The sequence below is a fragment of the Amphiprion ocellaris genome, chromosome 5 (genome assembly GCF_022539595.1).
Source record: "Amphiprion ocellaris isolate individual 3 ecotype Okinawa chromosome 5, ASM2253959v1, whole genome shotgun sequence".
Taxonomy (NCBI): Eukaryota; Metazoa; Chordata; class Actinopteri; family Pomacentridae; genus Amphiprion; species Amphiprion ocellaris.
This window is the reverse complement of record NC_072770.1, coordinates 24,794,317-24,813,243: the sequence shown is the minus strand read 5'-3', so window position 1 is coordinate 24,813,243 and position 18,927 is coordinate 24,794,317. Positions and strand designations below refer to the sequence as shown.

At 41.9% G+C, this 18,927-nt stretch overlaps 1 protein-coding gene across 3 annotated transcripts in view; it reads left to right on the top strand.

Moving 5' to 3' along the window:
* Positions 1-3,381: 3,381 nt before the first annotated feature.
* LOC111583687 (RNA-binding motif, single-stranded-interacting protein 2-like) overlaps positions 3,382-18,927 on the top strand; it is a 32,314-nt gene continuing 16,768 nt past the window's right edge. For 2 of the 3 annotated variants that reach the window (XM_055010902.1, XM_055010901.1), the window contains exons 1-2: positions 3,382-3,542; positions 15,833-15,999. In XM_055010902.1, the coding sequence (XP_054866877.1) occupies positions 3,471-3,542; positions 15,833-15,999 (239 nt within the window). In that variant the 5' untranslated portion in view covers positions 3,382-3,470. The remainder of the gene's footprint in view (positions 3,543-15,832; positions 16,000-18,927) is intronic. The other variant, XM_055010903.1, reaches the window with a different exon arrangement.

The window sequence follows — 18,927 nt, the reverse complement described above, 5'->3', positions numbered from 1 at the left end:
TATCCTCTGCAGAACCCGCCGCAAAGCTTCCAACGCCACTCTGAAGGCACTACCATGGACCAAGATGTCATCCAGGTAGACCAGACACTCCTGTCTGGGGATGTCAGCCAACACCTTTTCCATCAGCCGTTCAAATGTGGCGGGAGCGTTGCACAGGCCAAAACAGAGGACCCGAAACTGCCACAATCCTCTTCCAGTGCAAAAAGCAGTCTTTGGCCTGGCTGAGGGGCTGAGGGGTACCTGCCAGTATCCACTGCGCAGGTCCAGTGAAGAAAACCAGGACGAGCCAGACACCAAGTCCAGCGACTCGTCAATGCGGGGTAGTGGATATGAGTCTTTGGTGGTCACACTGTTCAGTGGCCTGTAGTCGACACAAAACCGCATCTTCGGACTCTTCTTCTTGTTGACCATCACAACCCCCGAGGCCCAGGGGCTGTCAGATGGCTCAATGATGCCAGCCTTCAGCATCTCCTCGATCGCGTCGTCAGCTGCTGCTTGGTGAGCCATGGGGAGACGCCGAGGGCGTGTCTTGATGGGTTGTGCATCACCGGTGTTAATTTCGTGCTGCACCAGGTGTGTCAGGCCCACTTCCTCCTCTGTCAGTGCAAAAATGTCCTTAAACTCAAACAGCACCTGCCACAGCTCCTCTTGCTGTTCAGGTTCCAAGTTGTCACAGCTGCGCTTCCATATCTCTCTCACTGCAGCCAGTCTGTCTGTGGTGGAGGGCTGCACAACGGCTGCAGTAGGGAAGGAGGGGGGCGCAGGAGTGGAAGGAGAAGCTTGGGGTGTGGGGTCTGGCCCATAGTGGATCTCGGCTGCTCTTGCAGCTCCCAGTTGTAGTCTCAGAGTCTGTGTGGGGTGTACAAGTTTCACTGTTGGGCCCTCTGGGAAAGCCAGCGTATTCCACCCCAAGTCTAGCACACAGCGGGCGGCCCTCAGGAAATCAAGTCCTATAATGCAGGGGTCTTGGACTGCTGCAACCCACACCTTAAAGTCCATTACAAGCCCTCCAACCTGCATAGCCACCGTTCCTCTTCCCAGCATAGGGGTGAGTTCGCCCGTCACTGTCCGCAGTTTCACCTTCGTAGGTTCCAGCAGTGTCCCCGCTGGGATCACATCTGGTCTCATCAGTGTCACAGTGGAACCCGTATCAACTAGGGCTACGCACTGGGTCTGTGGCAGGGTAACGGGGACATGGCAAAAGTCGCCCGAATGTGTCCAGCCCACCACTCTCGCAGACTCGGTGGTGTCATCTGCTTCTGGGGGGAGTGGAGCAAGGCTCCCCCGTCTGTGCCGCTGTGCTCCGGCAGCTGGATACGGAGTGGGGTGGGGCACAGGGACAAGGGTCTGCGTCGCCCCCTCTATGCAGACCCCTTGCCGTTTCCCTGGGCACCAGCCTGTTTAGGGCACTGTACGCTGATGTGGCCAGCCTGACCACAAACCCAGCACACTGGAGGACTGCGACGAGGACGGGTGTTGTTGCGTGGTGGTTGCAGCGACGCAGCCCGGACTAGTTCGGTCAACTCAGCAGCCCAAGCCGGCTTCTCTAGGCCGGGATCTACCTCAACTGCAGTTCTCACAGCGGGTCTGCCGTCGATGTTGTCGCCCTCTGCAGGACCTCCAATAATCTCCCTCTCCAGCGCAAGCTCCAGTGCCTCCTGCAGGGTGCGGGGATGCGCCAGTTGTGTCTGAATGCGCAGCTCTCTGGGTGTTATGGCACGGATGAACTGGTCCCGGGCCAGCTCACTCTGCACATCGGTGGGCATGTGGGCATACGCTTTCCTTGTCAGGGTCTCTATGTCGTTAGCCAGTAAACGAAGTGGCTCACCTGGCTGTCTCTGTCGGTTAGACAGCTCTGAGCGCAGGACCCCAGGCTGATTACACTGTCCAAAACGGCGTTGAAGAGCCCCAACCAAAGCCCCATAGTCACCTCTGTCACCTGGGCTAAGCAGCAGCAGGCATGAGAGCGCATCCTCTGTGAGGCAAAGGGCTAACTGGAGTGCTTTGTCTGTCTCTGACCAGCCCGCAGCACGTGCTAACAGTTCAAATTGTGCATGGAAGGCATCCCAGTCTGCCTTACCAGTGTATTTCGGCGTCTTCACTTGGAGCTGGCAACCACGGGCGCCGCCATCTTTGTTCACGTTCGGCGTAGCGTCACAAGCGGGCGATGCTCCCACACCACTGCACTTCTCCCTGCTGGACGGGCCGAACCCAGCGTCAGCAGCCAGCTCCCTAGCCGCATGTCTCAGGCGGGCCATGTGCTCCGCCGAGTGTCCAAATTCAGTGTCACTCCGCCACATACCGTCATAAGCATTGTCCAACATCTCCTCTTTGAATTTCGGCCGAGCGTCGGTCTTTTCTCGCCGCGAAGCCATTCCGTCTGCAGGCGGGCTAGCGGCGGCCAGCGGCGCGGAAGCCTCGTTGTTTTACTTCTGACACCAGTGTAGCGTCCGACTGGACGGAAGAAGGAGGCAGGAGACGTTGTCAACGTTCCGACGCTTTAATAGCCCACCGAACACAGAACACGGTTACTGTCGGCCGTAACCACGCCAAAACAAAAAGAACAAAAAAAACCGACAACCACAGGCTAGGCTCGTTCCTAATCTCAGCTTCATGCGCGCTCACGAACACACGCTCCCAGGCACACGCTCGCTTACCTCGGTCACACGCTCGCTCCGCCCTCCACCTGTCACATTCACATCCATGCACACACACACACAGTAACAGCCTACTGAACATCCTGCCTAACAGTGATGAAACATAACTGCAGGGTTGCTACAGTAGATAGACTGTGTTGTTATATTTGAATGCCATTAAAACTGAACATCCATCCATCCATCCATCCATCAATACACCGCTCAATCCTCATTAGGGTCGTGGGGAGTGCTGGAGTCTATCCCAGCTGACTTGGGGCGAAGGCAGGGGACACCCTGGACAGGTCGCCAGTCTGCAGGGCCCCATATACAGATGAACAATCACACTCGCACTCACACCTACAGGAAATTTAGGATAATCAGTTAACCTCAGCATATTTTTGGACTGTGGGAGGAAGCCGGAGTACCCGGAGAAATGATGACTACAGGATGAGGATATAGTGACTGTAATAAAAAAAGAGATCAGAAAGTGGATTAGGGACGTCGAGCTAAACGCATGCTGCACCACTACTTGATTTTGCATGTGGTTTGAACTAACAAAACACATTTCTGAGGAGCTTCTTGTCTAGTTATTTCAACTCCAATCCCTCGGTGAGTGTAACAACACTGGGTGGTGAATGAATTGGACCTAGTCCCTTCTTGGTGTGGAGTCTTGTGAGGGCAGGACGGGGCCCCGGCAGCGGGGGCCCCGTCCTGCCGCAGCAGCAGCACCACTCTCCGTCGAGCAGCGGGACTCCAGGCTCTCACTTCCCCAGCTGCTGACGTCAGCTGGCAGCCTGGGCTGTGCTCGCCGCTCCGGACATAGCGCCGAGGAAAATGCTGCTCTCCGTACCGCCAAGGGCAGGAATCAACCCCTACAACGGCTATAACAGCAGAAACAGCAAAAAGGTAAACGCTTTCGGGATTTTCCCACAATTTTCGCCTTGTTCGCCCTGCAGGGCAACACGCCCGCTGTCTGTCGCGACAAAAAAAAAAAAAAAAAAAAGAAAAAACCCAGGAGCTTGTGACAGTGAGCTGCAGTGTCCTTGAAAAGCTAAATGTAGTGAATTTAACTTCAGACTTGCTGGAGTGGATCCACAGCTAGCAGAGCCGCGCCGCTCCGGGGGACGTCTAGGTGGGGAAATTAGCCTCCGCTCGGTCCTGTCATGCCTGGACGCCTGGTGTTTTATCTCGGGAGTGTTTGTGTGTGTGTCCGTGTGTGTGTGCGGGTTTACTACAGTGAGGGATGTCGACATGGCTCTGCTCACTCATTTGAAAAAGTCAATGGTGGAGAGCAACTTTTATGGGGAACTGTGCCGTGCTGGGATAAGCGCGTCCGTGCCTGGATGTGTTTGTGTTAGTGGGGGTAGGGAGGCTGGTTACAAAATGAATTCTGCCTCTTCCTCCGTCAGCTCCGGACTCTCACATATCTGCTGTTAAATCAGGTCTTCATTGTCTCCGCTGCCGCGTAAGTTCGCAAAGTTTTCTCTTTTTTTTCCTCCTCGTTTCCCATCTGAAAGCGGAATATGCCCCACCCCTCGAAAAATCCCACCAGACCATGATGACTACATTCCCAGAATTATGAATCGCGCTTTTCGTGGCTACATTCACTGTTGACATTGTCACTTTTGTAGCCTACTCTTCTCACAGCGTGTTTAGTCTTCCAAAACCCACCCTAACTCTATAATGACCCAGTGATATTCGACAAATTGTTGGTAGAACTAATTATGCAGCTTTTTTTGGGGGGTGAAAACTAAGTTTTGTGTTTGGTCATACAGAACTTGAACGCACCATGCGTCTTTTCTTTCTGGACCACATGACATTAGCTCTACTATTATGCTAAATATTGAGGTTTTACATTCACTTTTATTCACAGTATTTCTTCACTTCCTTCTGCCGATTCTGCTTTCCTCTGACTGTGTTTGCTGCTAGCTCCTGAATGGCATTTTGAAAATGTATATTGTCAAATTGTCTTTTCTGTGATCTCGGGCACCGCCTGACTGCTCAGCCTCCCAGATCTGATGTCAAACACTCAGGAAAACAGTTAAATTGTTTGTTTTGCACACACTTATTCTCACAAACACACCATTCGCAATTTATTTTACTGAACTCGCATTAGATGTTCTTCTTTCTGTACAGTGCATATCTCTTCACTTGAACTATTACCAGCTTGGGCTTCGCTTTGTTGACTTTTTGACAAACAATTCCTTCCACAAACTATTGAAGCACACCGCTTTTAGCTCACTGAAGACTAATGAAGATGTCAAATGCCACTGTTTAAAAGGAAGTATATACAGTATGAGCAATCAAGTGGGGGTGTCAGCACTTTCAGTTTCTTTTTATTTAAAATGAAGTCTCTTTCTGACAGTATGTTTAGTATGTGTATGTAGAATACAGTATATGTGAAGTGGCAGTTTTCATCTTTACTACAAGGCAACTATTTTGATAATGGATTATTTGCTAAAGGCAGTTTAAAATTATGATAAAATGCTAAACAAATTGTGGTTCTAGCGTTTTGCATGAGAGGATTTGCTGCTTGTCTTTGTTGTCACACATACTGTAAAATATTTCTATGAGAGATTGCGATTGCCGTTTTTGCACAATTTTTGGGGATTTATAAGCTAAACAGTTGACTGAACACTCAGTTGATAATGAAAATAATAATTTGTTGTATCCATGATTGTACTTTTAAAGTAAATACCCTGTAGTTTTTATATTTTGAGGATCAGTCAGTCACCATTGCACAATTCCAGGACAACATTGCCTTCACTCTTATTTATTTTTTAGTGTTGATTGCTCATAATATGGGCAACATGGGAATGTAATTGCATTGGGCTTGTAGTATTCAAGGTATACAAGGTTGTTTTTCATAATGCTTCCAACTTATTTGTTGCCCACTGACCCATTGACATTTTACAATGCATTCTGATTAGAGTCACTCTGATTTCAAAAGGAACAATTAAAATTAAAAGCGACTGAATAACTAATGTAAAAGGAGACGAAGAAGTAGGAAAAGGTTTAGCTCTCCAGTTGCTTTCATGGTCCCAACCTCGTCTACTTTGTTGAACCAAAGTTCAGAGAGAGGTCAAGTGCCTGTGTTGTGATTCTTAACATTTCCTCCTCCCACCTCCACGTCCGTCTCATTCTTTCTGTCACTTCCTCACATTCTGTCATACCTGAGCTGCACAAGAGCACAAAGTACGAGTCTGAGCGCAAAGTAAACCCGTCGACGGCTGAGAAAAGCGCCCTTTGTGTGTGCGAGGTGATTACTGAGATGGATGACTAAAAGGCGTTTGGTTTCTGTTGTGCTTTAAGCCAGCTGCTCCACCCCTGACTCAGCACCTCATTTCCTCCCTCAAATAAATAGAATTAATGTTCTCAAATCAAATTTGGTAGGTTTCCGTGTAAAGCTTCCTGGATGGAAAAGTAACAGGAGGCGGCTTGTCGCTTCTTAAGGTATCATGGGTCTCAGTCAAATGGCTTGCTTTTGTACTTGTCATTCAGATTTTTGTTTTCGTCTTGGCGGGAGTCCTCCTTTTCAACAAATGTCAACTTACTGCTGTGATTTAAAGCTGTGTGTGGCAGAACATAGACTCTTTTGACTCAAAGCACAACTATATATGAAAAGAAATGAAAGCAACACATTGACTGGAGCATTAAATTGTCACATGGATGTAAAGGGTTGCACTAAAAAGGCCTTTCATACATGGCAGAAAGGAAGTCTGCCATGCTCTTTAAAATCAGTGATTTCCCTCTTTTTACCTTCAACTCCAGAAGCTTTTAGACATCACTGTCTCTGAATTCCTGCTTCATGTCAACCTATGGTCTCTTTTAAATGTGTTTTTTAAATTGTCACAACATTGAGAGTTTGTCAATTGACGTAAGTACTTTTGAAGCATTGCTTCAAGACGAAAGAAGTTTGATTTTAAAACTTCAGACAAGCAAGCAAAATATTTTAGATTTTACCTTGTAACATCGATTATTCATAGAAAAAAACGTGGCTCTCATACACATTTTGATTAGAATAATCTCCATTATTCAAGAAGTTTGAATAGTTTAATTGGAAAACAGATTGACACATTTTGCATGGCATTATTTTACATGGCATTACTGAAATTATAAATGACATCATTAATTATTTTGTTGATTAATGTGTAAATTATTAAAAAAATACATCTTTTTTTATTAATGTGCAAATTATTATAAAAATGTCCATATTTGTATGTATATGACATTGAAACTGTTGATATATGATGCTTTTTTGTACTATTCTTGCTTAGTGTGTTATTCAAACTGTAATCTTTTATTCATTTTTTTCATTCAGTCTTTATAACAGTCACATGAAGAACTAAGGAAAAAAATCCAATAAACATCTACATTTATATGCATTACTGAATAAACCCCCCTTCTTATTTCGCATGTCGCTTGGTAAAACGGCTAATACAAGTACATTGATGCTAAACTGCAGTATCTTGTTAGTTGGTATGCCAGCATAATTATGAAAAAGTCCCTTGAAATTGAAACATGAGTGGAAACCGTCTCAGTAACTCCAAGAAAAATAAAGTGGAAATGATTAGGCTTAGCTGAGATAAAAGGTTTCACATAATAAAAGATAAATATGATAATTATGGCAGTTACTATTTGTTCAGTATTTCAGCTTACTATTGAGAGTTTTCCAAATGAAGCCCTTAATAACTCTTTCATGGCTTATTTACTGTAAATAATCAGTCTCTGCTCTTCACACTGGAGGCAAAAGCATTTATTCTACACCAGGAAAATGCTGTGAAATTGCAGGTATTAATAAACCTTTTGATTTGGTTGAATTTACATGTCGCTTGAGGGCTTGGATGTAGTAATTTAGACAGTTATAGAATGTTAATTTTTCAGGAATATGAAATAGAAGTCAGTTTGTTGCTTGGTAGCCCTCGTGATGGAACAGCTGTCATCATAATGCCTATTTATTTTTTGAGTAAAGCTGACAGACAGTTTTAGCTACGACTGTGCAGACCTGAAAGTATGTGGAAATCTGTTTTCAACAACAATGTTTCGCCCTGCAGCGATAGTGCAGCTTTGACCAACAAAGTAGAGCAGACTAAATGCTCAGGGTGACTGATTACTCGAGTACCTACAGTATGTCAAACATGACTCAAGTCTGTGCAAGCACATTTGTCTGTTGCACTGACAGGAACTGAAACCAGCAAAATGTCTAGGAAGTACACAAACTAAATGTAAAATCAAGGATGTAATTTATAACTATACTTGTCATCAGTAATGTGAATTATGCATTGTGAGAGGGCAAAATATTTTATAAAATATGCATTTTGTAATGTATTTTCCCTTCAAAATTTAAGTTTATTTAAACTACCCATAGCTAAACAGTAAGGGTGTGACTAAATCCTGGAACTTACGCTATAACATGAATTTTAGACATATTAACATTTAAACTTGTATAAGTTTTGTGCATGTTGGCATTTAGGTATTTACTTTATTGCTGCTCCAAAAATGAAACCAGATACATCGAAAGCTTTAAACTTCCATTAGTCCATCTATTAAATTAGAAGTAATTCAAATGACTGTGTTGTGTACATTTTTGCTTGCAGGAACGAGTATACAGCTCTGCAGATTAGCTAGTTTTGTTTTTTTTTTTAGTTTTACAGCCAGCACATTTACTTTGTTGTTAAGCTACATAGCCTTCATTAATCTTATTTTCAGCAAAGCAACAGGCAGCTGTTTTCAGCAAACAATCTCTTATAAACCCACTGTACACGACTTGCCCTGCTCCAAATGGCAGATAAAGGCAAAGATTAAAGTAAATATTGGTAGGGATTAGAACTGTCACGATACCTGAAATTTGCTTGTCAGCACCTACACTACTGAAACCAGATTCCAGATTTCGTAGCAAAACATATAAATAAATCAAATGAATGAATTTCTTACAGTCGCCTACTAATGTCAACGCCCAGCTCACGTAATGAGCTATTGTTATATTAGCCTAAACAAGCTAGTGCTAGCCTTTTCTGAATGTTGTGTGTGAAGCATCGCTACAACAATGCAGCTGTTGCAGTTCCCAGACGGTATTGGTTGCATTTCAGGATATGATCATTATGACGACGTGTTGTTAGATTAAAGTAAACAACTGAAACATGCACACCTTGAACTGTATGTACTGATTCAGATGCCTGCCTTTGAGGCGCTTGGATAAGTTTCAAGGGCTCTCCTTTTATTCCAAATGCTCTGTGGCACAGTTTGCATACTGGATTCTCTTTGCCTATAACTTGTTCCTGATTATCTGACTCAATGCAAAATATCTCCATACGCTCAGTTTTCCCCCTACACATCGCATTGGGCCTGTTGCTGCAACCTGCACGACTATTCCGGCATCTACTTTACCACCCTTTACCATCCTTTACTTTTGGTACTATAAAAATCAGATACCTTCACTTCACTGAGTACAATAGTCCTGGTTCTTGGGACATCTCTAGTAGTGATGCATGGATCCAACTTTTCTCTCCCAGTACTAATCTTTCAATGTAGCATAACTGCCCATTTCAAGGACTGATGCAATATCACTGGTCTTTCTTCTCATATTTAAAATCTGTTTACATCACTGCTCAGAACTCAGGGGAATCGTTTGTATGCAAAATTATCATTGATATGCCAGTGCAACGCATAAAGCTGTTGGTAGAAACTCTAAATGTTCTAATTACTCTGATAAACTGGTGTTAATATGGTTTGGTTATGGATAAAGAAACAGATTGTTTGAATAAGTTGAGTATCAAATGTCAGCTTATCGCTAAATGTGTGACTCTTTCATGAGGCAACCAGAAACTTCTCTCCAATTATATAATAATGTGACTGTCTGTTGGATGTTGAAGCAGGTAGCTGCAAATACATTAGTGTCACTGACTGGCAGCAGTATCATCAAGTAACCTACAATGGTACAATTAAGATCTTCATTACCAATTTATCATTTTCAAGGCAAAATGTAAATCCCAGTTGAATTGAGGACAATTTGTATTTGCTGAAAAGTAAGTCTGGGATTTTGTTAATGTATTCATAGTAGGGCTGCTCATTTTTATTTATTTTATTTAGTTCCATATTATTATAGCCCTTTGACAAAAAGGCTGTATCAAGTCAGAATTCCAGCACAAGAACTATAATGCAGAGAAGTTATGCTGTCATTTTTGGATGATATTTTGTGTTGGTTTGCAAAATTTGCACTTTAGGGTTTGGCCGTTTCAACAAAATGCAGCCGATGACTTCTTTGCCAGCTTAGGTTTTAAATAAGTTAGATGTACTAGTCTCCATTAGGTTGGGAGGGTTCAAACTTCTGAAGAAGAGAGGCCGTCCACAGGAAGTCTGTTCCTCCCACTGCCTAAAATAATGGATTAACCCTGTACAACTTTTGTTGTTTTTAAAGTAACAGCAGAGATTGTCAAGCCAATGAGAATTTGATCGGATGAGATCATATCTACAAACCATTCGTCCAGTCCATCACACACACAAATCTAAGGAATCAGAGTGAAGGCTGTTTATGTTATGCGTTATGTTAAGCAGTGATGAGCAGGCAGTATATTGTTTTTTCAATCATCCCAAACGAGTATACAGTCAGTATTGTCCTCACTGTTACTTGGACTATACTCTCCAACTGAATTCTGTATTCTCTGAGGCTGCAGTAATAACTCGAATCTAACTAGATATATTATCTCTTCTAAATGCCAAAGGTGTGTGCAAAAGGCATTTAACACATATCCAAGGTGCTCATGAATGCATGTTTGTAAGAACTCCACAACACAGAATATTCCATATACACGTACTGTCTGCTGGACTACTTCTGAGTTTGTGTCTAAAACCAGCTGTTCTGCTGCAGTGACTTTATCCTCATTGAACTCTCCTGTACAGTCACCTTTGTCCCTCTGGCCCGCCGCCAGGTATATGTTTATCTGTCTCTTTGTTTAATGTGTCAGATGTTTTGGATTTGTCCCCAATTTGAGCGCCAGCCGCATGAACCAGCCAAGGTGAACAGGTAGAGCGTGAGACGGAGTCCTTGGAGAAAGCACAGCTGTCAGAAATCCGATGCCAAGTACTGCAGTGATGCCAGACACTCAGTGTGTCTCACATTTTGTTAGATCTCTCGCTGAGCTGCTGGCCAGTGTTTGTTGGTATCTGTTTCCAAACTCTCCAGCCCTTTGCTACCTGACCCGGCTTGAAAGCCATGAAAGCATGTGCATTTGCGCTGTGCGTGTGCATCAAGGTGTGATCAATGACGGGCAATTTGAAGATTAATAGGTCCCCATGAAGAGACAAAAGGAAAGGGAGGGTTACAGACAGAAAGGAAGGAGGATTCAGGGACGAGTCTGAACGTGAGCTCAGTGTCCCTGTCACCTGGTTGGAATGCAGAGCTCCTCATTCATATGGCTGTGTGATAAGATCAGGAGCAGACACAGAGGATTTCCTGCCCACCGCCATACTGCAGCTCACCACTTGACTAGACATACAGTCGTGAGCTAACCCTCAGCTAACACAAAAAGACTGCTGTTTATTTTTATACATGCCAAGCTCATGCTTTGATAATTATAATGCTAGTTTTCTGTGAATGACACAGAGAATTTGGTTTGGTGTAGTATGACTAATTGATGGTTGCATGATTTTTATCAACACGCCAGACAAGAAGTAATGTGGTTACACAATCAAATTGCTCTTTCAAAATGTTTGTTGATGCTTCAGAAATTAGCATTCTGGGTATTGAATTCCCATGACTCATTTTCGTTGTTGGTCCCAAAGTGAAGCGGATGCAAAGTGTCGCAGCTCAGCAATGTAATTCTATACAAGCTGGAAGCAACGTCCTCGTTCAGCCGGGCTATAAATCTGAGCATTAGCATGTAGGTCGGTCAGCTGGTCAGACTGTCATGGCTCTTTCCTGCCTGAGGAAAATGCCTGACGAGGTGCTTCAGCAGGGAGCGGGCAGGCAGGACATGGGAAGAGGCGCAGACCCTCCAACAGCCAGGAAATCCAAGGAATTCTGTGGGTCAAACCAGGGTCAACAGGAGAAGCCCTACAGGGAGAGACAGAGATAAAAACAGAGGTGGAGTTAGACTTAAAGGAGGGTTGGAGGAGATACGTTCATGAGTGACAGCCTCTTTCAGACACTGTAAAGATGGTGGGTGGAGGATATTTCTTACACTATCCAACCATCAGACTTGCCATTCGGCTTGACAATAAATCTCTCTTTAGACACCAAAGCATTTTTGTGCATGAATCACCTCTGAGAGTTTATTTTCAGATCAGCACACATAAAATGCAGGCTCGCTTTTTTTGATATCTTGGGAGATTAAAGACAGTGTTAAGTACTACAAACGTGCTGTAATTGAGATGGACTTCAGAGTTCTGATGTAAATTTACTAAAAGATAGAGGAAACTGTTTTATTTATAGAAAAGACTTGATTTTTATCTTTAGTTTGGTCCTAAAAATATTCCAAAGATATTTCCAGCCCAGCAGACAAGGAGAAATGTAGCATCAGGGTTACAAACTCAAATTACTGAAATAGCCGTAAGAATAATCACCACCCAGCAGGGCCCCAGATACTGTTTCAAGCTTTTGTACTTTAAATGTGATTAGTTTAGTTTGATCATTCTGTAAGCAGCCTAAAACACATATGCTAAAACTTGAGGGAAATTTAGGAAAATTATATTGTAATACTTAAAAAAATTAAGGATAGCTGACAGACTGAGCATCAGCTGACTCCTAAAGCTTGAAAGTTTAAAATGCTTTTGTGCATGTAGTGTAATTAAGCCACTTTTATGAGTTTCTTGTGTACCAATTTGTGTTTGAACAAAGTTTCTATAATCAGTGACTGACAACCTGTCAGCAACATTGAACCTTTCATTACCACAGATTACATACTAATCCTCATTTTTGGGCATTTTAGTTTCCAAGAAATAAGTTCTGGTTTACTTTCATGATAAAGCCCACAAGAAATATACTTGGACATAAACTCTTATGCAGCCCTTGAAGATTTTTAGAATGAAGCTGGCTCTAACAGTATGCATGCGTGTGTGTGACTGTAGACTGGTGATTTAAGGGGTGTTGTTGCAATGATATGCTTATGGTACTGACTGCAGCTTGACTGAGACTTGGCACTGTGGTCAAGAGTGTATGAATGAGATTATAGGTCTCTGCCGTCCAGTTCTTTCATTCACAAATTAGCTGCCCCCAGAATGTATTCATCATGAATTACAGTGGGACACGGCAGATAAACTCCTGTAGGAAGGCACATACTCTATTTGCCCAGCAGAGTGTGTTTTTTTCCACTGGCACTGAAGGGTTTTGGGCCTGACAGAAACGAACAAACTCTTTTTTTAAATGTTTTTTTAGAATTCTTTTTTTTTTTGTGAATTAGCTTTACAGGAAAATTACAGTGGATATAACTGTAATGATGAGAATATGCAAAAAAAATTGTTTTTCCACTTGACTATTGTGTGTAATTTTTGTTGAAAGATGTTTTTTTTAGCTATATTATGTTGTGTTATCATTTGGAGAATGGGTATTTATGCTGTTAATACTAAAATTCTTTCTTGAAATGACTAAGGTAACTGTGATTACTTTATTTCCACACTGAGCATACATGAAAATGCTTTGAATCTAAATTTTTGAATGGCCACTAAAACAAAATGAGAGCTGCAACAACTGTTTGGGTAATTGATTAGAAAAGTTATAAATATTCTTTAATTTTTTTTACTCCTTTATGACAGTAAAGTAAAAATCTTTGAACTGTGGACAATGAAAACTTTGGAAAACACTGACTTACATTTTGTCGTAATTTTCTGACATTGTGAATACCAAACAACTAATCAATTATTTGAGAAAATAATCAACAGATTGTTCAACATAATTTTTAGTTGTATCTCTTAACCCTTGGATGCATAAGTGGATCAAAAATGACCCGATGAGGTGGTTTTCTTGCAATATCTTTGTAATCGTTATTATTACTATTTTATATTCCAGCTATTCCTACAAAAACATGTTTTTGATACCATTCCAATTACATTTTTAAGTTGTCTTTAATACTTTTAAAGAAATTCTAATATTTGTATTACTACCCCAAGCTCTTTATCGTTGATAATATCATAGGTGATGCAGTATAGAAACTTGGAGGGACGGAGATTAGCAACAGCTGGAGGAAAAGAATGGAAAAATGTCAACAAAATGGATGCTGACATTCTTCTATTGCTGTTCTGCATAATATTCTTCTTTTTCAATTATCAAAATGTTCAAAATCTGTTATAAAGTGAATAAAAACACATTTCAAACATGAAATCATTCTTGTACGGACAAAAATATCATAGAAAAAAACAGTACAAATTATTATTCTTAACCAAAATGACATAAAAACACATTAATTCTTATATGGGTAATTTTTGACCCACATATGGAAGAGTGTAGAGTTCAATCACTTGTGCACCTAAGGGTTAAGAACATTCAGTAATCTATGCCTTTTTTCTTGTGGAGATTTCCCTGGAATGAAAGATATGAAAGGAACGATACGACCTGCTTTAACTTTGAACAGGACGTATCTTACCAAACCACCATGAAAACACAGATGCAAACTTACTTCAGCAGTATAAGAGAGTCATCATCAGAGCAATGAGTCCGTTGCTGAAGCTGCTGCGATGCTGCTGGCGAAGCAGAGGTCAGAGGGGCCGTCGTAGAGGGGCTCCATGAGTTATGGATGGAGTGTAATTAGTGGGATTGGTTGATATTCCTGGTGGTCCTGGGATGACCGTGTCTTCCTGCTGGGCTTTCCCTAAACACCACCAGATTGATCAGTGACCCTTTCCTCTCATGAAATGAACCCATTATCCTCCTGTCGCCTCCGTCCAATTGGCCTCTCGAATGAGACACTCCAGCCTCACAGCAGCACTCTGCTGAGCTTTGTCAGAAAGCATATTAATTCCTTTACATACAACAGTGAATTAAAGAAACTCAGCAGTTAAATTAATGTGATTTAAATAATTTTATCACAGCAAACGCACACAGCATTTGCCAGTTCTCGTGGGCCTGGCCTGTTGTGATGTGCTGCTATTTATTGCCTCAGTATTTGGATAACAGCCAACAGCTCTATTCCTGGAAAGAAGTCATTTTTTTTTCTGAGAGTTTTTGACAGGCAAAGTGATAATGAAATCAGATTCATCCCATTAAAATGAATGCAACTGCATGGTTACACAATCGTTTGCTTGATATCTCCAAGGAGAGCCACAGTCCCATAGAGATGAGATTAGATGCTGCACTGGTTGTTGCGCAACATCCTTTCATGTTCCTAGTGGTGAGTCACCGACTAGTCGACTGCTGGAGTTTATAACTGGTATTTACTGGAGTGTCATCCTTCCAGTCTGACGAAACAAAACAACTCAAAGTAACAAATGAGGGAACGGTTCGGTTATGGTAGACATCAGGTCAGTACACATGGTTGCAACATGAGAAGATTATTATGTATTGTCATGAAGGAATAAACTCCTGATACTGTTGCTAAGCTTAAGTTGAACCCTGTTTTTGCATCTTGCCACTCACTCTTATTAACTGTTCACTTTAAACACTATTTGAAAAGGTCTCTAAGGATTACACTTGAGGAAGTCTACAATAGAAACTTTAAGCAGATGTCAGTGATTCATTTAGACCTATCTGTTTTATATCAGTAGAAAGAAAAGGAGCAAAAAAATTGCACTACAAAGCCAACATTGTTAACATCTAGTCTATTATTTAATTCTGCATCATGAGACTTAACAGAATGTTGGTCGGAGATCTTTAAATCTTTCGTTTTGCACCACTGCATTTTTTTCTTGTGGTTCCTGAAGTAAGAAAGTAGTTACCCAACATTGAGAAAGCATAAGAAGCCCCTTTTCCCTACGTCAAATAGTCAGCCAAGAGGCCCCATATTCCCTTCAGAAAGCAGTATTGGTGAGTGTTGACATGAGAGCTGTATGATATCATTTTTCGCAGCTCCCACATAATCATCTGTTTCATGCAGGATTACTTTCCATCTCTCCACATCTCTAAACACTCCTTTGAGTTTTTCACACTTTGAATAGAAACATCACTGTGCCGTTGTTTGAGAATATAAAGCATTTTGCTGATTATTTCTGTTTTCTGTGTAGCGTTCACGCTCCGTTAAGTAATTCTGCGCGTTTCTTTCTTTATGCAGCAGGCCTATGTGTCCTCCGGCCACCAGATGGCGCCCCCCAGTCCCAACACCAACAGTAGTAGCAACAGCAGTGGCGGGGCAGGGGAACAGCTGAGTAAAACGAACCTGTACATCCGCGGCCTCCATCCGGGAACCACGGACCAAGACCTGGTCAAGCTCTGCCAGCCGTGAGTGATTTTTGAGTTTTTCTATCTGATTAACAATCTTACTGAGAGATTTAGCTTAAATTTTAAATGTAACATCAGCTGACTGGTTCTCAAGGATTCAACATTGTGACATTTTTAAAGGAATAGTTAGACATAGTGCGGAAGATGTAGTTTTTTCTTTCTTGTCGAGAGCTGGATGGGAAGATTGAAGCCACTGTGGTATCTGTCAGTAGCTGTGTTTTTGTGACATATTTTTATGCGCATTAAGTATCATCCTAGAAAAAGTTCCTGGATACCGTCAAGCCAATTTTGTAAAAATGTTTTATGCTCACTTGAGGTGGGTGGCGGAAACTCCTTTTTTGCAAAAGTTCTGACATAGAAAACATTTGACTCATGACTGATCAGCTGTTCCTGCCTCTTTCATTGTCATTCGCCTCTGAAGAGCATAAGCAATAGCAGCGTAGAATAACTGAAAATATTTCCTGAAGACCTCTCTCCATTTTTCTCTCATAGACGACCTAAGTGTTGCTTGTTTCTTCTTCTTTGAAGTTTAGGCAAACAGCTGGTCTTGTTTGCAGCTTATTCTACTCTGTTTATTACAGTCATTTGTAATGTAGCATAATAGCCACCTTCTGACGACACCAAACTGCCTAATTTAATCACTCCATAGCAATCAATGAAAACTAAGTAATTTGCATTTACTCGATTATTTTTTGTGATGTTTCAAAAGATTGTTTGAAATTCACTTGACGACTACATGGCAACGCTGCTTGAAAAATAAACTTAATAAAATAAACCTAGAGCCATGATGTGTCAGCTTTTTAAGCATGAGCACTGACTCTGTAAACAATTTAAAAAATACACTTACCAGTAACTCTAAAGCTTCTTAATTAAAAAGTTTTATCCTGATTGTTATATCTGTTCACATGAAGAATCTAAAGTGGCAATTTCCGTCAACTCTCGTTTTATTCTTTGGCATCACCTTTGGCAGTAAGTGGTAACTGCAGATGTGTTTTTTGGAATTAAGTTCTCAGTGATCCAGACAATGTTAACTGTGTGATGTTGTCAGAATCTGGCACAACTCCAGAACAATTCAAAGCCGCCACTCACAAAAGTGATATGCTGAGCCAGGCTAACTGCTAAGATAAGGTAATCTTTATGCGAAACTAAGCTAGGCTAATTACCTAATTATATGGTGATAGTGAATAAATGTATTTCTCAAAATGTTGAGCATTTCTAGTAATAATAATTCCTCATGCATATAGGCCTGCTGTATTTTTATTGAAAATGGTTGCATACAAATAAGCCATCAAAGACCCTAAATGGTCACTAAATACATATAAAGTTATATATGGCAAAGGTAAATTATTACTTACACAATAAAATGCAAAAGGGATAAAATGTCTGAAGGAAGCATTGGAGCTTTTGATTTTTGCAGATTTTAGATGTGGTTGTGTCAGTTTTCACAATTGTTCCCATAAACTTAGAATGTTCACACTTTGGTTATATCAGAAGTGCTATGTCTTTATGCTAAATGAGGTTTTGATCTGACCATGGCTGTATTTATATTTCAGTCCACATAAACTGGAAGAATTTTTCCTTTGATAATTATCCTTGATGCTAAATTAGAGAAAGAGTTATGTAGGAACTTTTCATGTGCAGATAACATCTGCGCTGTCCAGAGCTATGGTCTTCATCTGTTGGACACATGAAATTAAATTGTTTAAAGCCATAATTTCATGTTCAAAAAAAAGGAGCTGTTTAGACAGGAAGGAAGGAAAGTGGTTTCCGAGTAAGGATGCAGAATTACCACAACTGACATCTGTTTGATTAAATCTTGACAATCACAAGAAAGCAAAGAATTGTCAGCAAAATGGTGGAGCTGTAGAGGCAAATAGAGCAAAATACAGATCAAACGCAGAGATTCATGAAACGGACGTAGAGGTGAAGAAGGAGAGAGGGGGCCACAGAAGGGTACGGCATGTTGCCTCCTTCTGTCCTGATTTAACCTTGTACTTTTTGTGAGGCTGAATTGGCTCCAACTCAGTCAACTAAAACTTATTCGCCTCTATACAAACAGCCTAACCTCCACTGTTGGCCTTACGTGCACACAGACGCACACATATGCAGATAAAAGCCAGTAATAAAGCACCCAAACTGGTTTTGGCTGGTCAGGGCTACACTGTATGTCACAGAAATGATTTGTGAGCTTAAGTCATGCATCCGTCATTTTCAGGGGTCATTCACAGTAGCAACACACCTCTGTGAACAAGCATTTTTAATATAGCCTGTCTTCACATTATTCTTTGCACCACAGCCTCTCCCTCTTTAATATTTGTGCTTTACTTTCCATTTTAACCAGTCTAATCCTATGTAGAAAAGGCTCAGAAATATCAAATCCACGGAGCAAACTTACACGGCTCGTGACCGCACACACGCACTGTCAAAAGTGGGACAGTCAAAGAAAATCTGAAATCTACGGTCGGTATGTCAATCGCAGGAACTTGTAAAGGCAGTAGATTTACAGAGAAGTCATTGTGGAGTGGAGAGAGGACTGAGGCTTTGGAGATGGGTGGGAGGGCTACTGTTGAGGGGGAATCTTAAATGAGTGGGAAAAAAGAAGCAAAGCCTGCTGGGAAAGAATGCCGGCTGGCCATATATGGGTTAGGACTGTGTTTCAAGTCCCTGTGGCCTCCATAGTGTGGTGAGCTGGTGTTTTGCTCCAGAGGGGCTGAGGTAAGCACAGGGTCACAGAGTCGCTGCTTGCTGACCTTTAAAATCTACTGGCATCTTTGTTAGGGAAAACATGAAACATGGCTTTTGTTTTTCTTTATTAGAAAAACTGATCAATAGGTGTCAGTCTGGCAGCATCAGTTTGAAACCAGGAAAATTGGAGGCAAATAATATCTGATGCATAAGCCAGATTTTAAAAGTGCTGTGTGTACATTT